This window comes from Giraffa tippelskirchi, chromosome 7 (assembly GCF_054371585.1).
Source record: "Giraffa tippelskirchi isolate mGirTip1 chromosome 7, T2T-mGirTip1v1.2.pri, whole genome shotgun sequence".
Taxonomy (NCBI): Eukaryota; Metazoa; Chordata; class Mammalia; order Artiodactyla; family Giraffidae; genus Giraffa; species Giraffa tippelskirchi.
Genome location: NC_137281.1, coordinates 133765919 through 133790433, shown reverse-complemented (window position 1 = coordinate 133790433; position 24515 = coordinate 133765919). Strand labels below are relative to the sequence as shown.

General features: G+C 38.3%; 1 protein-coding gene across 2 annotated transcripts in view; it reads right to left on the bottom strand.

Annotated features, from left to right (window-relative positions):
- Positions 1 to 329: 329 nt before the first annotated feature.
- SLC38A6 (solute carrier family 38 member 6) overlaps positions 330 to 24515 on the bottom strand; it is an 80097-nt gene continuing 55911 nt past the window's right edge. The window contains exons 9-18 of one of the 2 annotated variants that reach the window (XR_014059379.1): positions 18886 to 18951; positions 18585 to 18638; positions 16541 to 16620; positions 15974 to 16074; positions 9211 to 9335; positions 7942 to 8086; positions 7739 to 7833; positions 2540 to 2657; positions 2242 to 2348; positions 330 to 1470 (exon numbers count right to left, since the gene is read on the bottom strand). Coding sequence is in view for 1 of the 2 variants with exons in the window: in XM_081509789.1 (XP_081365915.1) it covers positions 7472 to 7552; positions 7739 to 7833; positions 7942 to 8086; positions 9211 to 9335; positions 15974 to 16074; positions 16541 to 16620; positions 18585 to 18638; positions 18886 to 18951 (747 nt within the window). In the remaining variant the exon portion in view is untranslated. Of the gene's footprint in view, positions 1471 to 2241; positions 2349 to 2539; positions 2658 to 5928; positions 7553 to 7738; positions 7834 to 7941; positions 8087 to 9210; positions 9336 to 15973; positions 16075 to 16540; positions 16621 to 18584; positions 18639 to 18885; positions 18952 to 24515 lie in introns of those variants that run through there. The other variant, XM_081509789.1, reaches the window with a different exon arrangement.

Sequence of the window (24515 nt, the reverse complement as noted above, 5' to 3'; positions counted from 1 at the left end):
AAGAACAACTAGAAATATGAAGAATAGGTGAGAATTTAGGTTGTGCCTACTAACTTGGGAGATTCTTCCAGGGGACCTGAAGAAAAGCAAGTTAGATGACACTATAGGAATATAATAACTGCACCCAGAGAGGAGGTTAACGATGACTTGGAAGAAAGGTTTCTAGTGGTGGGCTGGGGGTTCGGTAGTTAGTCTTGTGTCATTGAACATTTTCATCTGTGAACATTTTCATCCTCTTTCATGGGATAAAGAAAGGGAAAGATAACGAAGAATGTCAAAATGCAGGAAACAACCCTAATGCTCTAGAATCAAGATTCATGACCACGTACTTTGTAAGTCTAAAGTGTAATGACATTGTGAAAAAACTGATGTAAAACAGAGTATATATTACAAAACTACAAAATTTATCTTTTTCTGGGACAGAATATATCAGAAGTGAAAACAAACTGCATTGGTCAGGATTATTTCCAGAACACTATTTTCTGATCAGGCTGTCGACTATTGCTTGAAAGCAGAGAATGGAGAAGAGATGCATGGTTTTGGAAACTATGTGATCTGAGGAAACATCAAGCAATGAAATTGTAGTTATATTCAATTCAGGGCTTAACAGAGAATGTTTCCTTTGTTCAGTTCAGTCACTCAGTTGTGTCCAACTCTTTGTGATCCCATGGACTGCAGCATGCCAGGCTTCCCTGTCTATCACCAACTCCTGGAGCTTACTCAAACTCATGTCCATTGAGTCGGTGAGGCCATCCAACCACCTCATCCTCTGTTGTCCCCTACTCCTCCCTCCTTCAATCTTTCCCAGCATCAGGGTCTTTTCAAATGAATCCATTCTTTGCATCAGGTGGCCAAAGTATTGGAATTTCAGCTTCAGCATCAGTCCTTCCAATGAATGTTCAGGACTGATTTCCTTTAAGATGGACTGACTGGTTGGATCTCCCTGCTATCCAAGGGACTCTCAAGAATCTTCTCCAACAGCACAGTTCAAAAGCGTCAATTCTTCAGCACTCAGCTTTCTTTATAGTCCAACTCTCACGTCCATACATGACTACTGGAAAAACCATAGCTTTGACTAGACATACCGTTGTTGGCAAAATAATGTCTCTGCTTTTTAATATGCTGTCTAGCTTGGTCATAACTTTTCTTCCAAGGAGTAAGCGTCTTAATTTCATGGCTGCAGTCACCATCTGCAGTGATTTTGGAGCCCCCCAAAGTAAAGTCTGTCACTGTTTCCATTGTTTCCCCATCTATTTGCCATGAAGTGATGGGACCAGATGCTATGATCTTAGTTTTCTTAATGTTGAGTTTTAAGCCAACTTTTTCACTCTCCTCTTTCACTTTCATCAAAAGGCTCTTTAGTTCTTCTTTGCTTTCTGCCATAAGTGTGGTGTCATCTACATATCTGAAGTTACTGAATTTCTCCCAGCAATCTTGATTTCAGCTTTGCTAGCTCAGTTGGTAAAGAATCTGCAGGCAATGCAGGAGAACTGGGTTTAATTCCTGGGTTGGGAAGATCCCCTGGAGAAGGAAATGGCAACCCACTCCAGTATTCTTGCCTGGAGAATCCCTTGGACAGAGGAGCCTGGCAGGCTACAGTCTATGCGGTAGCAAGAGTTGGACACGACTGAGCGACTAAGCACACACACAACAAAGACACAAGGTATATTTCCCCTGGTTAAGAGAAAACTCAGTATTCAAACATAGAAGGTCTTCAAACACTTAAAGTAACTTGTCCGAAATTAGACAAAAGAGGTAAAGCTTGGATTTGGACACAAGTAAGTTTGACTCCAAAATCCTTAATACATATGTATATATGTGTATATATATATATATATATATATATATCTGTGTATAAAAAAAATCAGTCGCCCAGTAGTGTCTGACTCTTTGCAATCCATGGACTATATAGCCCACCAGGCTCTCCTGTCCATGGAATTCTTCAGGCAAGAATACTGGAGTGGATAGCCATTCCCCTCTCCAGGGGATCTTCCCGACCCAGGGATTGAACCCAGGTCTCCTGAACTGCAGGCATATTTTTTACTATCATCAGATATGAGCCACCAGGGAAGCCTATATCTGTGCATACACAGATACATACATGAAATACAGAGAGATATAATATTTCCTTTGAGTTAAGCAGTTTTACTTACCAAGTCTACCTGAAAAGGTTCAGTCAGAAAAATCCGAGTTGTATCTAAGCTTTTTTTTTTTTTCAGGCAAAAAATGTGTTTTATTTACCTTCACACCTTTAGGTCCGGTGAGACTGCTAGTACACAATATGTGCTCTGTAACTGCTTGCTCGGTGGGATTAGCCAGCTCTCTTACTGGTGTTGTGCATCAGTGCACTGATCAACATAAGATAAAACACATATACATTCAAACAAGTGGGGAACATGTCTCTGCAAATTTTTTTCTCTATAACATTTCATATTATAACACCTTTTAATTCATCTGTTTTTCTTTTTTCCCCTGGCAATTCCATTTCCCTCTCTACCATTTACTTTGTCCCATAGGTGAAAAAACCTCTCACTCCCACCTGTCCACCTGGCCATCAGCCAAGATGAGTCTTCCTGCTCCTCATAATTGTTCATCCTGATTGACAGGCTGGCAAGCCAGGACACTGGATCACGATGATAGCAAAACCATACATCAAGCTGTTTAGGAAGGGTGAGAAGCAAAGAATTCTGACGGCACTGAGGAAACCACCTCCACAACAACTTTACTCATCCTTTGTCAAAATTTTGCTTTCCCATTTTGCCTGCTTCATTATGGAAAGACTATATTTAGGAGGAGTATGGTACAAAGATGAATAAATTATGTGTTTAAACTAGAAAAGCTAATTTCTTATTCTATAGAAGATTCTGAGAAGTTCTTAGACCAAAAATTATGACACCTAAAATTTAGGCAAAGTTGCAGGAAACAAAGTATGTTTCCAATAGGGTTAATTCTAACACAGCCACAGAGTACTGCCAACATGCCAAGAGGGAAAACAGGTTAAAATGGATGGTTTGAGTCCCTTTGTTTCTAGCATCTACTCTCCATCTCCATATATTGTACTGGCAGTGTCAGCACTGAAGACAGTCCAAATGGAAACACTCTCCACACTCAGCTCCCCACAAATTGTCTATGAACCTGATCCTGCAAATACACAGGGCAGAAAATGCAGAAGAGAAAAATCTGATCTTCCACATTCATTAACATCTCATACAATGCTCACCATTTCATTTGTGCTCACATAATCTTATTCCTAGGCTCTAAAACAAATCATTTCAGGGTCAAATGGCTATAGCCCTTCCACCAATGGGGAGAATACATATTTCACACACAACTGTATTGGTGCAAAGGACACACTGAGAAAGAAGTGAATCTTTCCCAACTGATCTGTGCTCACTGTACCCACCACTCCTTCCCCCGAAAAAAATGAGGAAGAAAAAAATTCTTAAAGTTGAATGCTTTATATTTAGGCAAATATAGAACATGAGATTTTGCAAAGATGAAAATTCTTTAGGAGCACACAAAGGTCAATGAACTAACTCATTTAGAGGCATGTGTAAAGTTCAACCCCAAAATGGACAGTTTGTTTCTGCTTTTCCATTGGTGTATATGTGCATCTGTGTGCATTTGTGCTCAGTCATGTCTGACTCTTTGTGAGCCTATGGACTGCAGCCTGCCAGGCCACTCTGTCCATGCGATTTTTCCAGTTAAGAGTACAGAGTGGGTTGCCATTTCCTCCTCCGGGGATCTTCCTGACCCAGGGATCAAATCTGTATCTCCTGCCCTGGCAGGCAGATTCTTTACCACTGAGCCACCTGGGAAGCCCCGTATACCAGGGCTCCAAGCTTAAATTTAAATTTGGTGCCATGATAGGAAGAAACATGAGGGTACAGAAGCAAACAAAGACAGAGAGGTTGGGCTGACCTGGGAACTAGCTACCCATCAAATGCCAGTTAGGAATTTCCAGAGAGCACAGAACCTATGCTATTATTACTTTCAAGACTTCAATTCTAAACCTAAATTGTGCTGTATTTCAGATGCTCCTTCTAGATGGAAAAGGAAAAAAAACAACCAAGATTTCCAGACCTGGGTGTTTAAAGGGCCTTCACACAGTAAATCACCTACTGCTGTCTTGTTTTCTCCACAGCCAGACTGAAATAATACAGCGCCAGCAGAGGTGTGAACTACCCCCGTTCATCTTAATGGAGTGTTAACTTCAAAGACTTGTTTTAACCATTTAAATGCTAAGCTCATGAGTAAACATTCTCTGAAAAAAAAGTACAATTTAAACATTCACCTTCAACATATGAAAGTAATTTACATTCTCAGCACTTCGTCTTTTAATTTAGCAAACAAGTCTCCAAGTGTTAGAAAAATATAGATTTTGTGCTTTACTTAGTTTTATTTTGAATAGTTATTACCTAATAAATTATGAACATTAAACCCAAAATGAGAAGGCCTATATTTCCCAGGAAAAATGCTGAGGAGTACTTGAACAAGGTTTTATGTGAAATCCTGATGAAGGGGGCACTGCTTTTTACCAATCATCTTACCAGCTTCCTCCAAACTCATAGGGAAAAGTTACAACTCCAAACGGGCAACTAGATAAGGCAGAACATTAAAGTAAAATAAAAATAAAAACCTCTACAAATAATTTCTCTTGATATTAACTAAGTTTTGGGGAGTGTTAAATGGGTTACTTGTCCCTTTGCCAAACCGCCCATGATCCCATCCCATGAGCAGGTGACAAATGTATTAATTGATGCCCACCTGTCATCACACTTAACATCTGCCCCTGGGGACATCCTTGCATCTGCTGCAGATTTAGGGTTATTTCGGTATTATTGGAGTTAGATTTATTTTAGCAGCTGAACACCTATTTGTATTTGGATCTATATTCTCTCTTAGAAATGTGGGAAAGCACTAAGAGGAATGCACGTGGGGCCAGTCCTCCTGTGAATGATGGCTAGAAAGATCCTAAACATAATAGCTGTGCAAGATGGAAGAGGAAAAAGTTCCATGTCCTTGTCCAAAAGCAAATTCATTTTACAGGTCAAGGGGAAGGGGTGGAAAAGAGGGGATAAATATCCAATCTATTAAGAGAGCCTGTTTTGGTCTGCACCTAATTTATACAAGGTCATTTAATCCTCTCAACACAACCCTGTATAATTGGTATTAACTCCATTTAATACCTATGTGAAAGTAGAGGTTTAGAGAGGTTAAGTAGTTTGTCTAAACTCACTGAGATTTCAACTATGTTTCTCTAACCCCCAAACTTGGAGTTTTTCCATTACACCGTGCTGATCGCAAGTTGCCAAAGAGATATCTTAACTCAAAAGAGCAGCTCAGTTATCAATTTTTCAACCTGTTTCCTAAGTGGAAAGAAAGGGGGCACCTGCAAAAGTGTGTATTTTCATACATGCAAATTGGCAGTTTGCATGTAATTCTCTACTTTACATGTGCTCAGGGGCAGGATTACATTTTACTGATACACCCTAGCTTTGGCAGGCTGCTAACAAGGCGCCTTTACACAGAACACGCCCCGGGGTGGTGGTGGTGGGGGGACCTAGCTGCTGGTTCCCAACCAGGAATAAGCCACAGCAATGAGAAGGTGGGAATGATCTATAACTTCCAAAAAAATATGATATCAATATTTGTCACGTAGAAAGTCACGTGTTTTACTGACAAATGAGAAGGCTCAGAGAACTTTCAAATCCACAGCTAGTCATCACAGCTCTATCTCATACTGCATAACAGAGGAAAATCATAAGTTTCTGAGTCAGGATTTGGAGTCAGGGAAAAATACCAAGTGAAATAATCCCACAGTTTTGTTATGAGTGAGTGATGTTGACATTAATGCATGAACTAAGATTTAATTTTGTATATAAACAATGTACTGATTTGTTAAAAAGAAAACAAAGAAACAAAAAATTATCTCAATATATTTAATAACATTAAAAAAACACGGTGAAAGATGCTGCTAAGAAAATGAAAAGACAACCCACAGACTAGGAGAAAATCTTTGCAAAAGACATATCTGATAAAGATTTGGTATCTAAAATATATAAAGAATGCTCAAGACTCAACAGTAAAAAACAACCCAATTTTAAAAATCAGAACCTCACCAAAGAAAACATGCGCATGGTAAATAAGCATGTTCAACATCATATGTCATTAGGGAAATGTAAATTAAAACAAAAATGAGATATTACTACAACTGCACACCCATTATTAGAATGGTGAAAATCCAAAATACTGACAATACCTGATGCTGGCGAGGATATGCAACAACAGGAACTGTGACACATTGCTGGCAGGACTGCAAACTGTTACAGCCCACTTTGGAAGGCTGTTAGGCAGTTTCTTACAAGACTAAATATTCTATCATACCATGCAGCAACTGCTAAGAAGCAAAGTCGTTGGTATTGGTATGAATCCAAACAAGCTGAAAATCTCTGTCTGCACAAAAATTTGCCTACAAATGTTTATAACAGCTGTATTCACAAATGCCAAAATTTGAAAGCAAACAAGAGGTCATTCAACAGGTGAAAGGAAAAACAAACTATGGTGCCCGTGTGCTAAGTTGCTTCAGTCATGTCAGACTCTTTGCGACCCTATGGACTGTAGTCCACCAGGCTCCTCTGTTCATGGGATTCTTCAGGCAAGAACACTGGAGTGAGTTGCCATGCCCTCCTTCAGGGGATCTTCCCGACCCAGGGATGGAAACTGCAGTCTCTTCGTCTCCTGCATTGGCAGGCGGGTTCTTTACTACTAGCGCCACTTGGGAAGCCCCAAACTGTAGTACATCCATACAATGGAATACTATCAGTGATTCTAAAAAAAAGACCTATCAAGTTATAAAGAGACATAGAGGAAACTTAAACACATATTGCTAAGTGAAAGAAGCCAGTCTGAAAGGTTAGATACTGCATGATTCCACCAAACAATGTTTTAGGAAAGGGTCATGGGGAAAGGCTCATGGTTTTATGGAGACAGTAAAAAGATTCGTGGTTGCCAGTGCTTGCATCAAAAGTGAGCCCTAATGTAAACCATGAACTTCAGTTAATAATAATATATCAATATCGGCTCATCAAGTATAACAAATGTACCTCACTAATGCAAGATGTTAGTGATATGGGAAACTATGGGTGTGCTAGAATGAGGGAATATATGAGAACTCTCTGTACTTTCTGCTCAGTTATCTCTGTAAACATTAAAACTACCCTGTTAATTCAAAAAAATAAACTCACAAAGATGCTCAACATATTTAAGAGTATTTTGAGTTTGTTTCTTATTTTGATTAAAACTGCTATATCTACTTTCTCCTATTCACTCTTGTTTTGTTCTGCTTTTCTGTTATGTTTGCAAAAATGTTAACCCATATAAAGAGGATTCATCCAAGGTGCCTTCCATAATCATTCCTTTTTGCATAAGGAGGTAAAATATTCTTCATAGGAAGTGAGAAAATAATTTTTCATTTATTAATCCAATTAAAAATAATGAGCGCTAAGCTAAAATTACCAACCAAAATACCAAAGATGAGCAAAATAAATGCCTGTGGAAATAAGGAAAAAGATAAAGAAAAATTAGAAGTATTTTTTAAAACCTTCACCCTCTCCAATAATATACATAGTTCAAAATATATTAACTTTTTTTGATGTAGGTAAAAGACTTAATTAAAAAATGACAAATTATTTCTTAAAATAAGATTCTTAAAAGAAACAAACAAAACCCAACCTACCCCCAACTTTTTCCATGAGAGAAAATCCTCTCTGCTCATTTTAAGATAAAACAGTCCTGGGAACACAAAAATCAAACACGTTGATGTACTGGAACCTTAAAGTGGGGAGAAAAAAAAAAAAGAATAATGCCAGATTCAGATGTGAAACTGGATGACAATTTTACTTATTTTAGAAAAAGGAATTTTTGAAATAGAAAACTTACCAACTATACCAAATACATTCCTAATGTCAGGAACATATATTGCAAGTAAAACAATGATAATATTGAGAGCTAGAGTGATCAAAGAATGGCTAATCCATGAGAATGGAAAATTGGAAAACAACATCATCATTAAAGCTTTCCTTGCCTGTAAAACAGAAAAAGAAACAGATTTAAGCAAAGAGGAAGTGTCAAAGCCAAACTACTTGCTTAGGGAAACCCATGTACGGCTAGTATGATATTTCAAACCATTTAGATGCCAAAAATATAGCCTAAAGTATTTTTTGCACATAAACTAAGAAATATACCTATCTGTGTGAGCTTCATAAAAATTGTCTTGGTTTAATTCTCGAAAAAAATCATCACATGCAATTTCTTTAGATTGCATAAGTTTCAAAATTACTAACCATAACACTGTGTGAAGAAATCTCAGGGTATCATTTTCATGAAATTCAACAGATAAAAGAACAAATGGTTCAAAACAGAAACAGAAGTTATGCCATGGTAAAGAAATTCCATTTACTGTTTTATGTTATATTATTGTTTCACAGCATGTAAATAAGAAAACTAGTCCATGATGTTTCCCACTGCTAAGGTGGGCAACAGGCGGTCACAGCCCACAAACTTCTATCCAGCCCCCACTGCACTCCTGGCACTGCAGTTCACATAGGAAGGAGGCAAAAATCGGGAAGGCTCAGGTCTTCAGGAACTCACTGTTTAGGGATTCAAGATATTCATGTAGAAGCATATGTACCCAAAGTTTATGTTTCTATTTTCCCAGAAATTCTTAAGATTCTTACGTATCACAACTAATACAGAATGAAGATCCATTCTGCCCCTTAACTATAATTCTAGAGCAAATAAAATTTGTGACTAAGATTAAACTAAATAAATTTCCAATAAACCAGAAGGAGCTTACTTTTGCTGACTTGACTTTTTCTTCTTCATACACATTCTTTTGAATACAGAATTAAAGGAGGAAAAAAAACCCCAAAACTTTAGAACAACTATAGCCTCTAAATTGAAAACAATGCTGTGGGAAAGCGTAAATCTAAACTAAATCTGAAAAAGCACAAATTAGTTTAGTGGTTCACTGTTATTTTTGTGCTTTCATGGGGCCATATGCAAGTATGAGGTCTTTGATCAATTCCTTGACAAATGAATAAGATATACAAGACTAGATGTGATTCAAACGTTCTAGTCTGTAAAGAATTAGTGTTGCCATATTAGGGAGCTGCAACAACGAGGAACAAAACCTTGAAGAGTACTTACAGGGAAGTGGATTAGAGGGACTGTCAAAAGCACAGAAAATAGTACGCATAACTTCACAGTCACGATGACAACATCATGTGGCAAGTATTTACTGTAACCTTGCAGTAATTCTGACGCCACATTGTCTGCAAATTAAAAAAAAATAAGGATCACATTATAAGCTACTGAGATGTTTAATAATAGCAACGTTATTTTCCTTTGCACAAATAGATCTTAACAGATTTTGGATTCCCAGCACCAAATCCATCTCTGGCCTTTTTCCTATCCTACGAAACACAGACACATTTGTCAAACATCTTCTTGAAAGTTGGTGTCATTTTTTTTAATGAAACTAGAAATTAGCCCAGGCAGACTCTCTAAAGTTATGACAATGAATATATTTATTTATTTTTTTAATCTCAAAAAAATCTCTTTAGAGCTTTTCCATAATCTGAAGGTTTTAAGTGACATCTATATTATTTTGTAAAGTGCTTTCATGGGTACTACTGAATTTGGTCCCTATGATGACAATATAAGATAGTAGCTAATGGCAACCCACTCCAGTATTCTTGCCTGGAGAACACCATGGACAGAGGAGCCTGGCAGGCTACAGTCCATGGGATCGCAAGAGTCGCACATGACTTGGTGACTAAACCCAGGCTAAAAATATTAACTGACTTGCCCAAGATCATACAAGACAAAGGGGCAGGACTGTACATCCAAACTTTTTGATGCCAAAGCCTTTCCTTAATGTCACGATGTTCTCTAGGACCTTATAGTCTCATGCATGTTAACTGCTTCATCAACATTTCATCTATAGATTTGTGTTTCATAAAAGAGAATGCAGTGTTAGGGCAATGGCTCCCTCGGCAAGCTGGTGTGATAGTCAGCAACAGACTCTGAACATGCAGACCATGCTTTGCTTCCTGGTGTTGCTTCTACCCTTACGTCTTCCTCACCCCAACCCAGGTGAGGGCTGTGAAGAGTGAGTACTCAAGAGAACTCCATATCACTGTTGTGTAGGGAAAGATGAGTTTCTACTTAAGACATAGTGGTGGTTTTTGTTTTTTAATTTGAGACTGAGTGCTTTGGGAAAGTCACTTTGGAGAAAGTTAAAAACCAAATCAAACACAACTTTGCTTTCAAAGACCTTAAAATTTAAAGGGTGATAAGATGAAAGACACATACATATAATAGAAAGTGTATAAACACAGATACACACTTAAGTGGCAGAAGGTCTAAACAAAGAGCTATGCTGATTTTGAACAGGGAAAGAGAACTATGGCTTTGGGATGAACATGAAAGAAATTCAGGAAAACTTGAAGAGAGTCATCCTGAGATAGTGAGCAGCAAGATAGGAGAAGAGGGACTTGAATTCTGGGGTTGAACAGACCAAGATTCAAAATCTACTTAGTAGCAACTTAACTTCTTTGAGTCTCTTGGTTTTTACATCTGTATAATGAGGACAATAATATGTTGACCTATAGGGTTACTGAGATCATGACATTAATTAACCTATGTGTGCTCACACTCAAAGATGTTGAGGGAGAAATTCTCTCTGGAAGCAAGAACCAGCACAAGCAGAAGCCACCAAGCAACAAACGGAATTTGCATCTGAGAAAACGAGCAGCCCAGGAGCACTAGAAAGGCTGAAAGACTGCACTATAGAGCCAACAGCAATGGGTGACAAGGCTGGAAATGCATGAATGACCCAGCAACAGAGCTACTTGTAGGATCAGGACTCAATCTGGTAGGCCACAGAGATGCAGTGGCTTCTGAACAAACAGCGTGTTATGATTTAAACTAAGTAGGAAGACAGACTGGAAGAAAAAGAGATCCAAAACAGAACTAACAGAAGGCTACTGTCATGATCACTGAGAAGTACTGAGAATCTCAACTAGATTAGTAACAATGGAAAGGGGATAAAAACTAATTGTGGAAAGTATCAAAGACATACTTGACATAATGTGCGACTAATGGACCAGGCAAGAAATTAAGAAGAGCCAGGAAAGCTGAATTCTAGTCCCAAATACGAGAGATACTTGTGAGTCTTTGGAGAAATATGGCAAACTATTTTATTTTCACGTTCTGAATCATAAAAACTAGTTATTAACACTTATTGCTTAACAACTTTGTAGACTTTTTAAATGGTCTGGTTATTACACAACATTTGGGTATTGGCCTGGCTCACCAGAGGAACACTTTATTCCTCACTTTATAATGCTTCAACATCTGTAATCAGAACCAATGTCATTAATCTAGGTACATACTTATTGGTCCCTTTAACCTGACAAAATTTAGATATTAACTGAGTCATGAGAACACTGAATAAAAGGACCCCAAGCAGCTCCAGAAGCCTGAGGAACTAGATTTATTACAAATTCAAAATACCTGTCACATATCTACTTTCCCGAGATAAAAGGCTTTTTCCTGAGCCAGTCATTTCTGTGTTCTTAGCTGAGCCTTAACATGTGTAAGGGATAGAGGACAGCACACTTCTCCAGATTCAGACAAATCTCTACAAATCTCAGGAAGGATCTAACAGTGATTTCTGCAAGATATATATTCTACTGAAGCCAAGTGGCTGTCCTGTTTAATATACACTGTCAAACCGGGGATGAAGTTTATAAAGATTACTGCAGAATAACTGAAAGATCATGGGACTAATATTCAGGAGACACAGGAGACATGCCACTGTTGTTGGACAGGTCACTCCACCCAGGCCTTAATTTGTGACAAGCCCTTCTGATAAGGGCTCAGGTTCAATCAGCAATTTCTTTCTGAAAGACTGAGAGCTACTGCTATTCCAACAGAAAAATACTGTAAAAGATTTTCAGTGCAAAAAAGAAAACACTGTGAACAGCAAACCAATTCCTGAATCTTCTTCTGTATTTGGAGAAGGAACTACCTTTATATCATTCTTTCTTTCCTTCTATCTATCTATCACCTACCTACCAACCTACCATGTGATTTTTCTTAGATGCACAGTTCTCCATTACATAAAATGTGGATATTCTGGAGAATTTGCATCAGTGGAGAACGGTTAAGTCAGAGACAACAACTTTTACTTGATAACCAAGAAAATCCCTGTGTAGGAAACATTTCATGTACATGATGAAAATATTTAGTCTCTGTGTTCAAGCAAAGACAGATACGTAGATAGGTAGGTAGGTAGATAGGTAGATAGATAGAGATATACCTGGAACTTCAGTAAGCCAGGTTTTTCCAAAAGTTCACTCTGAGAATGACGGGAAAATGGATTCTATGGCATAACTCCTGAGGAGGTAGCACAGAAATACAGGCAATGATTCTGGAGAGAGTCAGCTGCTGCTGCTGCTGCTGCTGCTAAGTCGCTTCAGTCATGTCCGACCCTGTGCGACCCCATAGACGGCAGCCCACCAGGCTCCCCCGTCCATGGGATTTTCCAGGCAAGAGTACTGGAGTGGGGTGCCATCGCCTTCTCTGGGAGAGTGTCAGAACTGGATTCAAATCCCAACTCATTCTTCATTAACTGCAGGTACTAGCCAAGGTGCCCAACCTATCTGAACCTGTATATTGCAGAGTTGTAAGGTATGAGTTAGGCAATGTATGTAAAACACCTGGCTCTTACATAATAAATGTTACTTCAACAGACGTATTAAAATCCATCCTCCCTCCACTTCCCCTTCAATCTAAGCTTTCATATAATTTAACACAGCTCCTAACATCTCATGGTAATTTTTATGTAACTACTTTTCAGCTATCCTGGAAACTGGTAAGCATTCGAGGTTTCCTCCAGATAGTTCTTGGAGAAGGCAATGGCACCCCACTCCAGTACTCTTGCCTGGAAAATCCCATGGATGGAGGGACTTGGTAGGCTGCAGTCCATGGGGTTACTAAGAGTCGGATGCCTGGGCAACTTCACTTTCACTTTTCACTTTCATGCATTGGAGAAGGAAATGGCAACCCACTCCAGTATTCTTGCCTGGAGAATCCCAGGGACGGAGGAGTCTGGTGGGCTGCCGTCTATGGGGTCGCACAGGGTCGGACATGACTGAAGCGACTTAGCAGCAGCAGCCAGATAGTTCTGTTTATCCATAGGGAATAAAAGGAGGCACATTTTTTGGACCTTTCTCAATTTTGAAGATCCGTAGCTAGAACATTCAGAAAACTAAGATCATGGCATCCGGTCCCATCCCTTCATGGCAAATAGATGGGGAAACAGTGGAAACAGAGGCTGACTTTATTTTGGGGGGCTCTAAAATCACTGCAAATGGTGATTGCCTCCAAGAAATTAAAAGACACTTACTCCTTGGAAAGAAAGTTATGACCAACCTAGACAGCATATTAAAAAGCAGAGACATTACTTTGTCCACAAAGGTCCGTCTAGTCAAGGCTATGGTTTTTCCAGTGGTCATGTATGGATGTGAGAGTTGGACTATAAAGAAAGCTGAGAGCCAAAAAATTGATGCTTTTGAACTGTGTTGTTGGAGAAGACTCTTGAGAGTCCCTTGGACTGCAAGGAGATCAAACCAGTCCATCCTAAAGGAGATCAGTCCTGGGTGTTCATTGGAAGGACTGATGTTGAAGCTGAAACTCCAATAGTTTGGCCACCTGATGCGAAGAGCTGACTCATTTGAAAAGACCCTGATGCTGGGAAAGATTGAAGGCAGGAGGAGAAGAGGACAACAGAGGATGAGATGGTTGGATGGCATCACCAACTCAATGGACATGGCTTTGGGTAGACTCTGAAAGTTGGTGATGGACAGGGAGGCCTGGCGTGCTGTGGTTCATGGGGTCACAAAGAGTTGGACATGACTGAGTGACTGAACTGAACTGAACTAGAACCGTATTTGTGCCAGGTGATGATTTCAATTTATAAAAACATACAGCTATTCTACAAAGTTTTTGCTGAATTCCCAACAAAGACTCTGCTGGAGTATCTCATTGCTACAGAAAGGTCTTACTGTGCTCAACTCTGTACAAAAACAAACCTAACAATCAAAAATAGTTCATGTATTTCAAAAATGCTGTTTCCCTAATAATGATCAAAAAACATTTAACAATCTGTCTTAGCTTTTCCTGTAGTGTATCCATGCTCATGTTGCAAGTAGGAAGTATGCTCTTCCTGATGGTGTGCAGAGCTCTACCACTCTTAGCTGCTGCTGCTGCTAAGTCGCTTCAGTCGTGTCCGACTCTGTGCGACCCCATAGACAGCAGCCTACCAGGCTCCTCCGTCCCTGGGATTCTCCAGGCAAGAACACTGGAGTGGGTTGCCATTTCCTTGTCCATAGCTCTTAGCTGACACAGTACTAAAATGCAAGAGCAGATTTCGATTCTTCAGTTGCTTTTATTACTGCTGAAAGGATGTAGAGTTAGCCAGAAAAGGACTATAGAGAGCAATTATAACTTTATCACCCACTGAAAACTCCAAGATAATACACTAATAATAATATACAGAAGTTACCATATTTTTATTAGACTTTATTAATGAGAGTAAGGAGAGAAGTATAGTGCTAAAAAAGAACACCTGAAGTTATGAAATAATTGCAATAATGATGAAAACAATACTAATAATACACCACAAGCAGTAGCTCTCCTTTGTAGAAGACTGCTGTGTGCCAGATACTGTAATAGGCACTTTACATACAACTTGTTTCCTCTTCAATACAACTCTATACAATTATCCCTGTGTCACAAATGAGGAGATGAAGATAGTGTAAGGTGAAGTACCCTGTTCAAGGTCACATAGCTAGTTAGAGCAGAGTGGTTTTTTGAACCATATTTGTTGGGTTTCAAAATCCAGACCCTTTCCACCGGGCTTAGGAAAGGTGGCTATGCAAGTAAATGTCCAAAAACTGTCAGAGCTGAAAAATATCTGAGAGGTAGGTAAAACTATTACAACTCATTGTGAATGTCTAAAACCTGAAACACATATACAAAAGGCCACTCACCATGAAATCAGTATCAAAACAGCTAAATATCACAATAATAATAATAGCCATCTATCTGGAGTGTTGTTATAAGAACATTCATAAACTGAAAAGTGCATTCAAGAATTTGACAAATTGAGTGTAATTTGTTATGTGTTTGTTTACAAATTAAACAAATGTGTTTGCAAATTAAACAAGAGAGCTTACAAGTTTTTCTCTTGTTCTAGACTTTTAAGTTTTTCTTGAGGTTCTTATCAAAAGAGAGAAAAACACACTAAGCATGTAACTTTTCAAAAATAAAAGAAAATTTCACTTTTATGAATTTAAAAGACTCTTTTAAGAATGTAGGGAGAAAGGTCATGGCAAAGTACAGAATACACACTGCAGAACTGTGTGAATTAAGTCTGAAGGCAGAGGTCTCTGACCCAAGTGTACAACTACAGTCCAGCATGAAACTCTTTCCTTCCTTGATTTGTTCTTTTGCCATTAAGATGACTGATTCTCTCAATCTCCCAAACTGCTGAACTAGAGTCTAATATATTGAAATCTCAGTTTAAAAAAATAAAATCATTATTGTACTTTTTTTCCTTCATAGAAAGACTTCAATGTTTCTCAGCCCAATATTTTATTTTTAGGTGTTTATTTTAAGAAAATTTTCATATGAAGTTATCAATCTTGAACTTGATCCACTCTTTTAAAAGAAAGAAAATTAGTTCTTTAAGACCTGTAGAGCTACCACAGTAGTGCACTGAATTCTGGCAGCCCGAACAAATTAACTTGCTAATGAAAGGCAGAAACAAAGTCCATATTCAGGTGTGAGATCAACTACAGAACAACTTATACTGTCATCTATAATGAAATAATATACTTACCATAAAAAGTGAGGTACCCGAAGAGTGCAGATATAAAATAAATGAGAAAACTTAAAGCAATTGCTGTATTGGTTACATTCTGCATCCTTTTTTTAGAAGGGCTGAAAGACAAAAATGGCAAAATCAGAATCAGAGAGAGACGCAGGTTCGATCCCTATGTTGGGAAGACCCCCTGGAGGAGGGCATGGAAACACTTGAGCATTGTTGCCTAGAGAATCCCATGGACAGAGGAGCCTGGCAGGCTAAAGTCAGTCCATAGGGTCCCAAAGAGTCGGACACGACTGAAGCAACTTAGCACCATCTGAATTAATCTAAATAAGTAGATATAAGGATTCCTTAATCACTCAAGCCCTGGTTCATTAATAACTACACAACAGAATTCCTGATTTAAAATTACTGTGCAAAGGATTATGCTTCCAAGAAACATTCTCAACTTAGACAGACTAACACCTAGAATCAAGTGATAGGAGGGAAGAATTCATGGAGGTGAATATCATTCAGTTTGAAAGTCCTAGAAGTCAAAAGAAATACTTAATACATTTAATATATTCCAGGATTCTATAGTACCTTTGAAGTTCACAGTATATGGGCAGTATTGAGGTGTGGCATAGAAATGAAAAAGCCATGGTTGGTATGGCATAAGCACTCTGAAAAAAAAATTTTTAAGATGAAATTACTAAATTGTACTCTGTTGAAACTACTATTTGACAATAAACTCAGTTTTTAAAAAAATCAATTTAGCTAAATTTATTTCATTTTTCATGAATCATCTGTTTATAAAACACGTTGTTGTTTTGTTATTGTTAAACGAGACACACAATTATGGTCACCAGCAAGTATTTCACTTGATAGGTGGATTATCTGTACTGGCTGAAATATTTCTTGGCTGCTTCTATACCATGTTGTTTTTACTACAATCACTACTGCTTCTATATTATTTCGGTAAGATAAAAATAATTTGGGTAAGATAAATAACATTTAGATAAAATCAATATACTAACATTTTAGAAATGATCTTATTATAACTCTCAGTCTTTCCTAATGTAAGTATTAGGAATTTTAAATATATCTTACTACCCTAAGCAGCACTAATACTTAATGCTTTTGAACCAGCTTTCACCAAGTCAACAAGAGTACCCACTTATTCTAAGAGAATATTGAATGTATTAATACATTTTAGCATCTTTAGAGTCTCTTTCAATGGGATTGAACATGATATATTCTAGACCAACACAAGTTGTTGCTGTTTTTAAATTTAGAATAACTAAGAACCAGAGAAATTTACAAAGCAAACAAAAGTTACCATCTAAATGAAAATACTCTCTCTACAAGTGGATGGTAATGATTTACTTTCTCTTTTCTACTCCAAAAAATTTCTCCTTAACTAATTTAAGGCTCTTTAGCACAAGAAATTCCAAATGACTGAAGACTTATCTTCAGATACAAGACCTCCTCCTAAAATATCTGAAGAGAGCTGGGAGGAAGGAAAGCTGGAATATTTCCTAAGGCTAAATTAGGGGAATGAGAGTTCAATTCACAAACTTTCTTTCATATATTTCTCAGTTTCCTGACTTGTTAATTACCCTACCTAAATCTTTAAGGCACATGGAAGCCATTACTATGCAAAAGATGTGGTAACCTCCCTTGTGGGGCCAGACAGACATTTCTCATTTTAAAACTGGGGAGTAAGGGAGTTCCCTGATGGACTAGTGGTTAGGATTCTGGGCTTTCACTGCCGTGGCCTGGGTTCAATCCATGGTCAGGGAACTGAGATCCCACAAGCCACGAAGCACAGCGCCCCCCAAAAACGAAAACAAAAACCTGGGGAATAAAAAGGAGAATTTTGCATGGAGGAGTTATCACACTAAAACACTATACTAATAGAGTTGTACATGAGTGGGGGGTATTCTAGCATCTGGGACTTCCACTTTAGAGAATCAAAAACTGTACACGAAGAAGCCTACAGCAACAAGGAAGACATGGAGCTCTTCTAGAACGGTTAAAGTAGAGATCATTCAGATCACAGTTTCCTGTCTCCTCTGCTGATGCTCAGGGGCTCTTGCAGGCATTTCCAGTATCTTAGGGCTCTCGGAGAAGGCAAGGGGACTTGGTCTTTCAGCTTCTGCTTTAGGCATCATAAATTTCAACTTTGGAATGTCAGCCAGAAGACATATTGTCAGTGCTCAATAATTGCTGGTCCAACCATGAGGCTGTTTAGCCACAGACCAAGGTTCTACTCACAGGGGAGGAGTTTTTGATATAATTGGCTATTTAGCTTTACAAGTCCAGAGGGCAACAGGAAGCCTGTATCCACAGAGGACCTTATTGGCCAGACCAGACATTCGGTAAATCTGTTCTTTTAGGCAGTGGCCCATTTAAAACAGGCTCCATTTAAAGGCATGCCAAACGAAAAAAAAAAAAGGTGGCTGTTTCATAATGGGCCACCCTGTGTTAAATAATATTATTCTTCTGGTAAGCAACCCTATACTTAGCACTTTCATGAAAATTAATTAGTTACAGGTACAAAGACCTAAGAGACCCTGTTACACAAATCTCTTAAAACTTGAAATGTGAAAAATCAACTGAAAGTATCTGTTAATAACTTACACACCTCTTTGGAGAAATGAAAGAGCTTTGGTTTACAATCATCTGTAGCATTTGAAATCTGTTTAAGAGGATTGAGGGGAAAGAGAGAAACCAACAGTCATTAAAAGTTAGAACACTTCGAAAAAAAAAAAAGAGAGAGAGAGAGACGAATTTATTATTACTGGGCTTTCAAATAAAAATATTTCAAAACAAAGTTCCAAAGTGCAATATAGCCATACTTTTTTTATTAATTAGGAAAAAACCATTATTAGTCAAAAAATTTTAGCTTAAAATAAAACAAAAAGGGAGAAACAAACTATTATTACCTGGAAATACTGTTCTACATAATTTAATGTCCAAGGACAAGGGATGGACCATTTTTTAATTATTACCTGTAAAAATAAGTAGAATCAGATTATTTCTTACAAATCTCATGACAAGAAATTGATTTCAAATAGGTCAGCATTTTTTTCAATTAATCTAACATTATAACAAATAATATGCAAACAGAAGATATTTCATTTATGGGATTTTCCCTGATTAGAATGGGGTCATCATTTGACATGTGCCCTATAGTGGGGGAGGGTGGGGGTGCTGTGTATCTATTTAGTGGCGATCTCCCCCACTGAACACTGAGAATAGGCTCATGTCAGCTTTCAAAACTCCAATAGTATCAAAGCATTAAAAGAAAATGCAACTCAGAATGGGAACATGATGTTCCCCTATATGGCTATTTGTGGACCTGGCATCAGTAGCAGATAGAGAAATATTAATAGCAGTTTTAGAAATGACCACAGGCAGATGCAAAGGGGGAGGGATGGCTGATGTATGAGCATTGGTTTTTCCTTGTTGTTCTCAGACTTTTATTATTTTGTTGCATGTGGGTGAATCTGGCAAAGAATAAGAGCACAAAGCTAAGGAACTAGAGATGATAAAATGAATTTTTTAAAAAGTTAAAAGAAATCCGAAGAATGCTACTTCCCAGAAATAATCAGTGAAAATGGTTAGGATTTTACTCTTAACTGTGGGCATCCTGTTCCTAGACCTACAGTTGAGTTGTGCCAGCATCACCATTGTTGTAGTTGTTTCAGGGCACACAATTATTCTGTAACTACTTGCTCTGGGCTGAAACCCAGCAAACAAAAGGGCAAGGGGGAATAAAGGAAGCATCTGTCCTTTGTAGGAGATGAGTAAGTAAACACTATTCCTACTTGGTATCTAGCTAGCTTTGGATTTTAACTAATTCAATAAAAATTTTATATAGTGATAAACTAAAAAAAATACACTTTCAGGATTAAGTTAATGAGTGAACTGAAAAATTACTCTTATTTAAAACTCACCAAGGGAAAAAAAAAAGGACTATAATGACAAATTGAGCAAGTTGCTTTGACATTTCTAGGTAAGTTTTTAATATGAAATAAAACTAAATAGACAATTTATTAAGAGGAAAAAAATCAAAAGCAATAATTTCACCATTTTTTTCTGATATGTTTCCCCAAAATGGGTGAGGATGGGGTGGGGTAGAAGGTTGTTGCTGGTCTCTCTCTTCAGCCCTGCTCCAAACTCAGCATCTCACATTTCCTCCTAAATACTAGTGGAGGCAGTAGCAACAACCATTTACTGATCATGTACCAGATACGTTGATAAAGGTCGGTATGTGAGTCACCTCATTTTATCAGCTGTTGTCACCAGACTTGCAAATCCAAACACTTCAAAACAATGCTCCAAAATGCAATGTAATGATTATTTTTTGTTAATAAGAAAATACCACTTCTCAGCCTTTTGGCTAAGATCAATTGTAGAAAATATCATTAGCAGCCTGAATTTATATTAACATAAAATTCAGTTACTAGAGCTTATTTCTCTGTAGAGACCCACCTCAAGCCCAAGCCTGTGGGGAGACAGAAGTGATGTCCTAGAAAGCAGAAGTACAGGACAGGCATGGAAGATACCCCATAACAAAGGGTAACAGGAGGTCCTTGGTCAGGCTGAAGGCAGAACACAGTAAGAAGATCAACCCAGGGGTTAGAAAGAAAGACAAAGAGAAAAAAGATTAAGCATCAAAAACACTTGTTCACTTGCACAGAAGGCCTTTCCTTCTTCTCTCTGCTCCAAGTCCTTCCCATCTTTCAAGGCTCAGCTCAAATTTTCTTTCCCTCCACATCCTTCTTTATTCTAGCTATTGGTGATCATTCTCTCTTCTCAACTCTTACAATTTCTATTCTGAAGCAGATATATCAACATTTAACTATGTATTAACTATGTCATTCTCTATTTTTTTTCTAATAAATTTACCTTATTTCCCCAACTAGATGGACAGATCCTTACGAGTAGTATCCTAGTTAAACTACCACAACTTTGATGACTAACACAGTGCATGGAAAAAGAAAGCCAAATCTAACCAAAATCCATTCAGATAGCTCTCTATTTTCATTATTGACTTATTAAAATGTTAGTTCTAATATTAGTATTAGAATACTAATCTGTTATTATTCTGTTTCAAGACAGAAGTTTTAGAAACAATGTAAATTTGTGTTCAAAAATGAAGCAAAAAAGATACCATCATGCTGAGCCACTGTTACAACAAACTTTATTTTTAAAATTTTAGATATTTCAGCTGGAGCAAAAGTTTATGTCAAAAATTTTTAAGCAAAATAAATATCTGGGCTTCCCTGGTGGCTCAGACAGTAAAGAATCTGCCTGCAATGCAGGAGACCTGGGTTTGATCCTTGGGTTGGGAAGATGAATGGCTACTCATTCCAGTATTCTTGCCTGGAGAATTTCATGGATAGAGGAGTCCAGCGGGCTACAGTCCACAGGGTAGTAAGAGTCAGACAAGACTGAGCGACTGAACTGAACTGAATTGAATGACTAAAACTTTAACTTTTTTTTTTCAAGGATGTGGGACAATAGATGAGAGTGTAGGTGTTGATTTGCATTGTTGGAGAGCATAATTTAAACAACTAACAGTTTTATAGGCCAATTTTTAAAAATTTAATAATAAATGCTACACAGATTTACAAACACATACTGATACTTTCTTGGGCTCCAAAATCACTGCAGATGGTGACTGCAGCCATGAAATTAAAAGATGCTTGCTCCTTGGAAGAAAAGCTATGACAAACCTAGGTAGCATATTAAAAAGCAGAGACATTACTGACAAAGGTTGATATAGTCAAAGGTATGGTTTTCCCAGTAGTCATGTATGGATGTGAGAGTTGGACTATAAAGAAAGCTGAGGGCTGAAGAATTGACGCTTTTGAACTGTGGTGTTGGCGAAGACTCTTGAGAGTTCCTTGGACAGCAAAGAGATCAAACCAATCAATTCTAAAGGAAATCAGTCTTGAATATTCACTGGAAGGACTGATGCTGAAGCGCCAATAGTTTGGCCCCCTGATGCAAAGAAGTGACTCATGGGAAAAGACCTTGATGCTGGAAAAGATTGAAGGCAGGAGGAGAAGGGGATGACAGAAGATGAGATGATTGGTTGGATGGTATCACCGACTCAATGGACATGAGTTTGAACAAGCTCTGGGAGTTGGTGATGGACAGGGAAGCCTGGCGTGCTGCAGTCCATGGGGTCGCAAAGAGTCGGACATGACTGAGTGACTAATCTGAACTGATTGATAAAAATGGGGCTTCCCTGGTAGCTCAGGTGGTAAAGAATCTGCCTGCAATACAGGAAACCCTGTTCGATTTCTGGGTCAGGAAGATACCTTGGAGAAGGGATAGGCTACCCACTCCAGTATTCTTGGGTTTCCCTGATGGGTCAGGTGGTAAAGAATCTGCCTGAAAAGTGGGAAACCTGGGTTCGATCTCTGGGTTGGGAAGACCCCCTGGAGGAAGGCATGGCAACCCACTCCAGTATTCTTCCCTGGAGAATCCCCATGGACAGTGAAGCCTAGCGGGCTTCTCTGGGGTTAGACATGACTGAGGAACTAAGCACAGCATGGTGATAAAAATAATTAATGAAAAAAGATACAATGGAAAAATAATAATCCTAATATAAATTATTAGGGTTAATAATATTAATATTATTTAATATCAGTAATATTTATTATATAATAATGAATGTTTATTAATATTTAATATTAAAATAATAATAAAATTGGAATCCTTCAAAAAAATTGGGGTTAATATATACATGTTTTCTTTCCTTAACCACTATGTATTTTAAAACTAATACTTAGAAGAGTCTATAATAAATTCAATCATACGTCATTTGATTGTGCTTTAGTTTACTGAACTTCACAGATACTGTGTTTCTTTATGGATTGAAGGTTTGTGGCAACCCTGTGTCAAGCAAGGCTACTGGCATCATTTTTCCAAAAGCATTTGCTCACATCATGTCTCTGTGCCACATTTTGGTAATTCTCACAATATTTCAAACTTTTTCATTACAATCATATTTGTGATAGTGATCAGTGATCTGTGCTCAGTGATCTTTGATGTAACTATTGTAACTGTTTTGGGGTTCCATGAACTATGCCCATGTAAGATGGCAAACAATCCATAAATGTTGTGTATGTTCTGACTGCTCCATTGACTGGCATTTGCCATCTCTCTCCCTCTCCTTGGGTCTCCCTATTCTCTGGGACACAAAAATATTGAAATTAGGCCAATTTATAAGCCTTGAATGGCCTCTGTTTAAGTGAAAGGAAGGGTTGCACATCCCTCACTTTAAATCAAAAGCTAGAAATGATTATGCGCAGTGAGGAAGGCATGTGTAAAACTGAGATAGACCGACAGCACTATTGTACCAAACTGTTAGCCAAGTGGTGGATGCAAAGAAAAGGTTTCTGAAGGAAAAGAAAAGTGTTACTCCAGTGACTGCACAAATGATTAAAAAAAAAAAGTGAAACAGTCTTATTGCTGATATGGAGACAGTTTTAATTATCTGGATAGAGATCAAAATGGCCACAACATTTCCTTAAGTCAAAGCCAAATCCAGAGCAAGAGCCCCAACTCTCTTCAATTCTATGAAGGGACAGAAGTGAGGAAGCTGCAGAAGAAAGGTCTGAAGCCAGTAGGGGCTGGTTCATGAAGTTTAAGGAAAGAAGCCATCTCCATGACAGAAGTGCAAAGTGAAGAACAAATGCTAATGTAGAAGCTGAAGCAAGTTATCCAGAAGTTCTGCTGCTGCTAAGTCGCGTCAGTCGTGTCCGACTCTGTGCGACCCCATAGACGGCAGCCCACCAGGCTCCGCCGTCCCTGGGATTCTCCAGGCAAGAACACTGGAGTAGGTTGCCATTTCCTTCTCCAATGCATGAAAGTGAAAAGTGAAAGTGAAGTCGCTCAGTCATGTCCGACTCTTAGCGACCCCATGGACTGCAGCCTACCAGGCTCCTCCATCCATGGGATTTTCCAGGCAAGAGTACTGGAATGGGGTGCCATTGCCTGCTCCGATCCGGAAGTTCTAGCTAAGATCATTAATGAAGGTGATTACACTAAACAATAGATTTTCAGTGTAGACCAAAGAGCCTTCTATTGGAAGAAGATGCGATCTAGGACTTTCATAGTTGGAGAGAAGTCAATGCTTAGTTTCAAAGCTTCAAAGGACAAGCTGACTCTCTTGTCAGGGGCTAATGCAGCTGGTGATTTTAAGTTGAATAGCACAATGCTATTTTACCATTTCACAAAACCTAGGGCCCTTAAGAGTTATGTTAAATCTATACTCTGCTGTGCTCTATAGATAGAACAACAAAGCCTGGATGACAATACATCTGTTTATTATTTTAAGCCCATTGTTGAGACCTACTGCTTAGAAATATTTTGAAAGACTCCTTTCAAAATACTACTGCTCACTGACAATGCACCTGGTCACCCAAGGGCTCTGATGGAGATGTGCAACAAGATTCATGTTGTTTTCATGCCAGCTAACATAACATCCATTTTGCAGTCCACGACTTGAGGAGTAATATTGACTTTCAAGTCTCATTCTTTAAGAAACAATTTC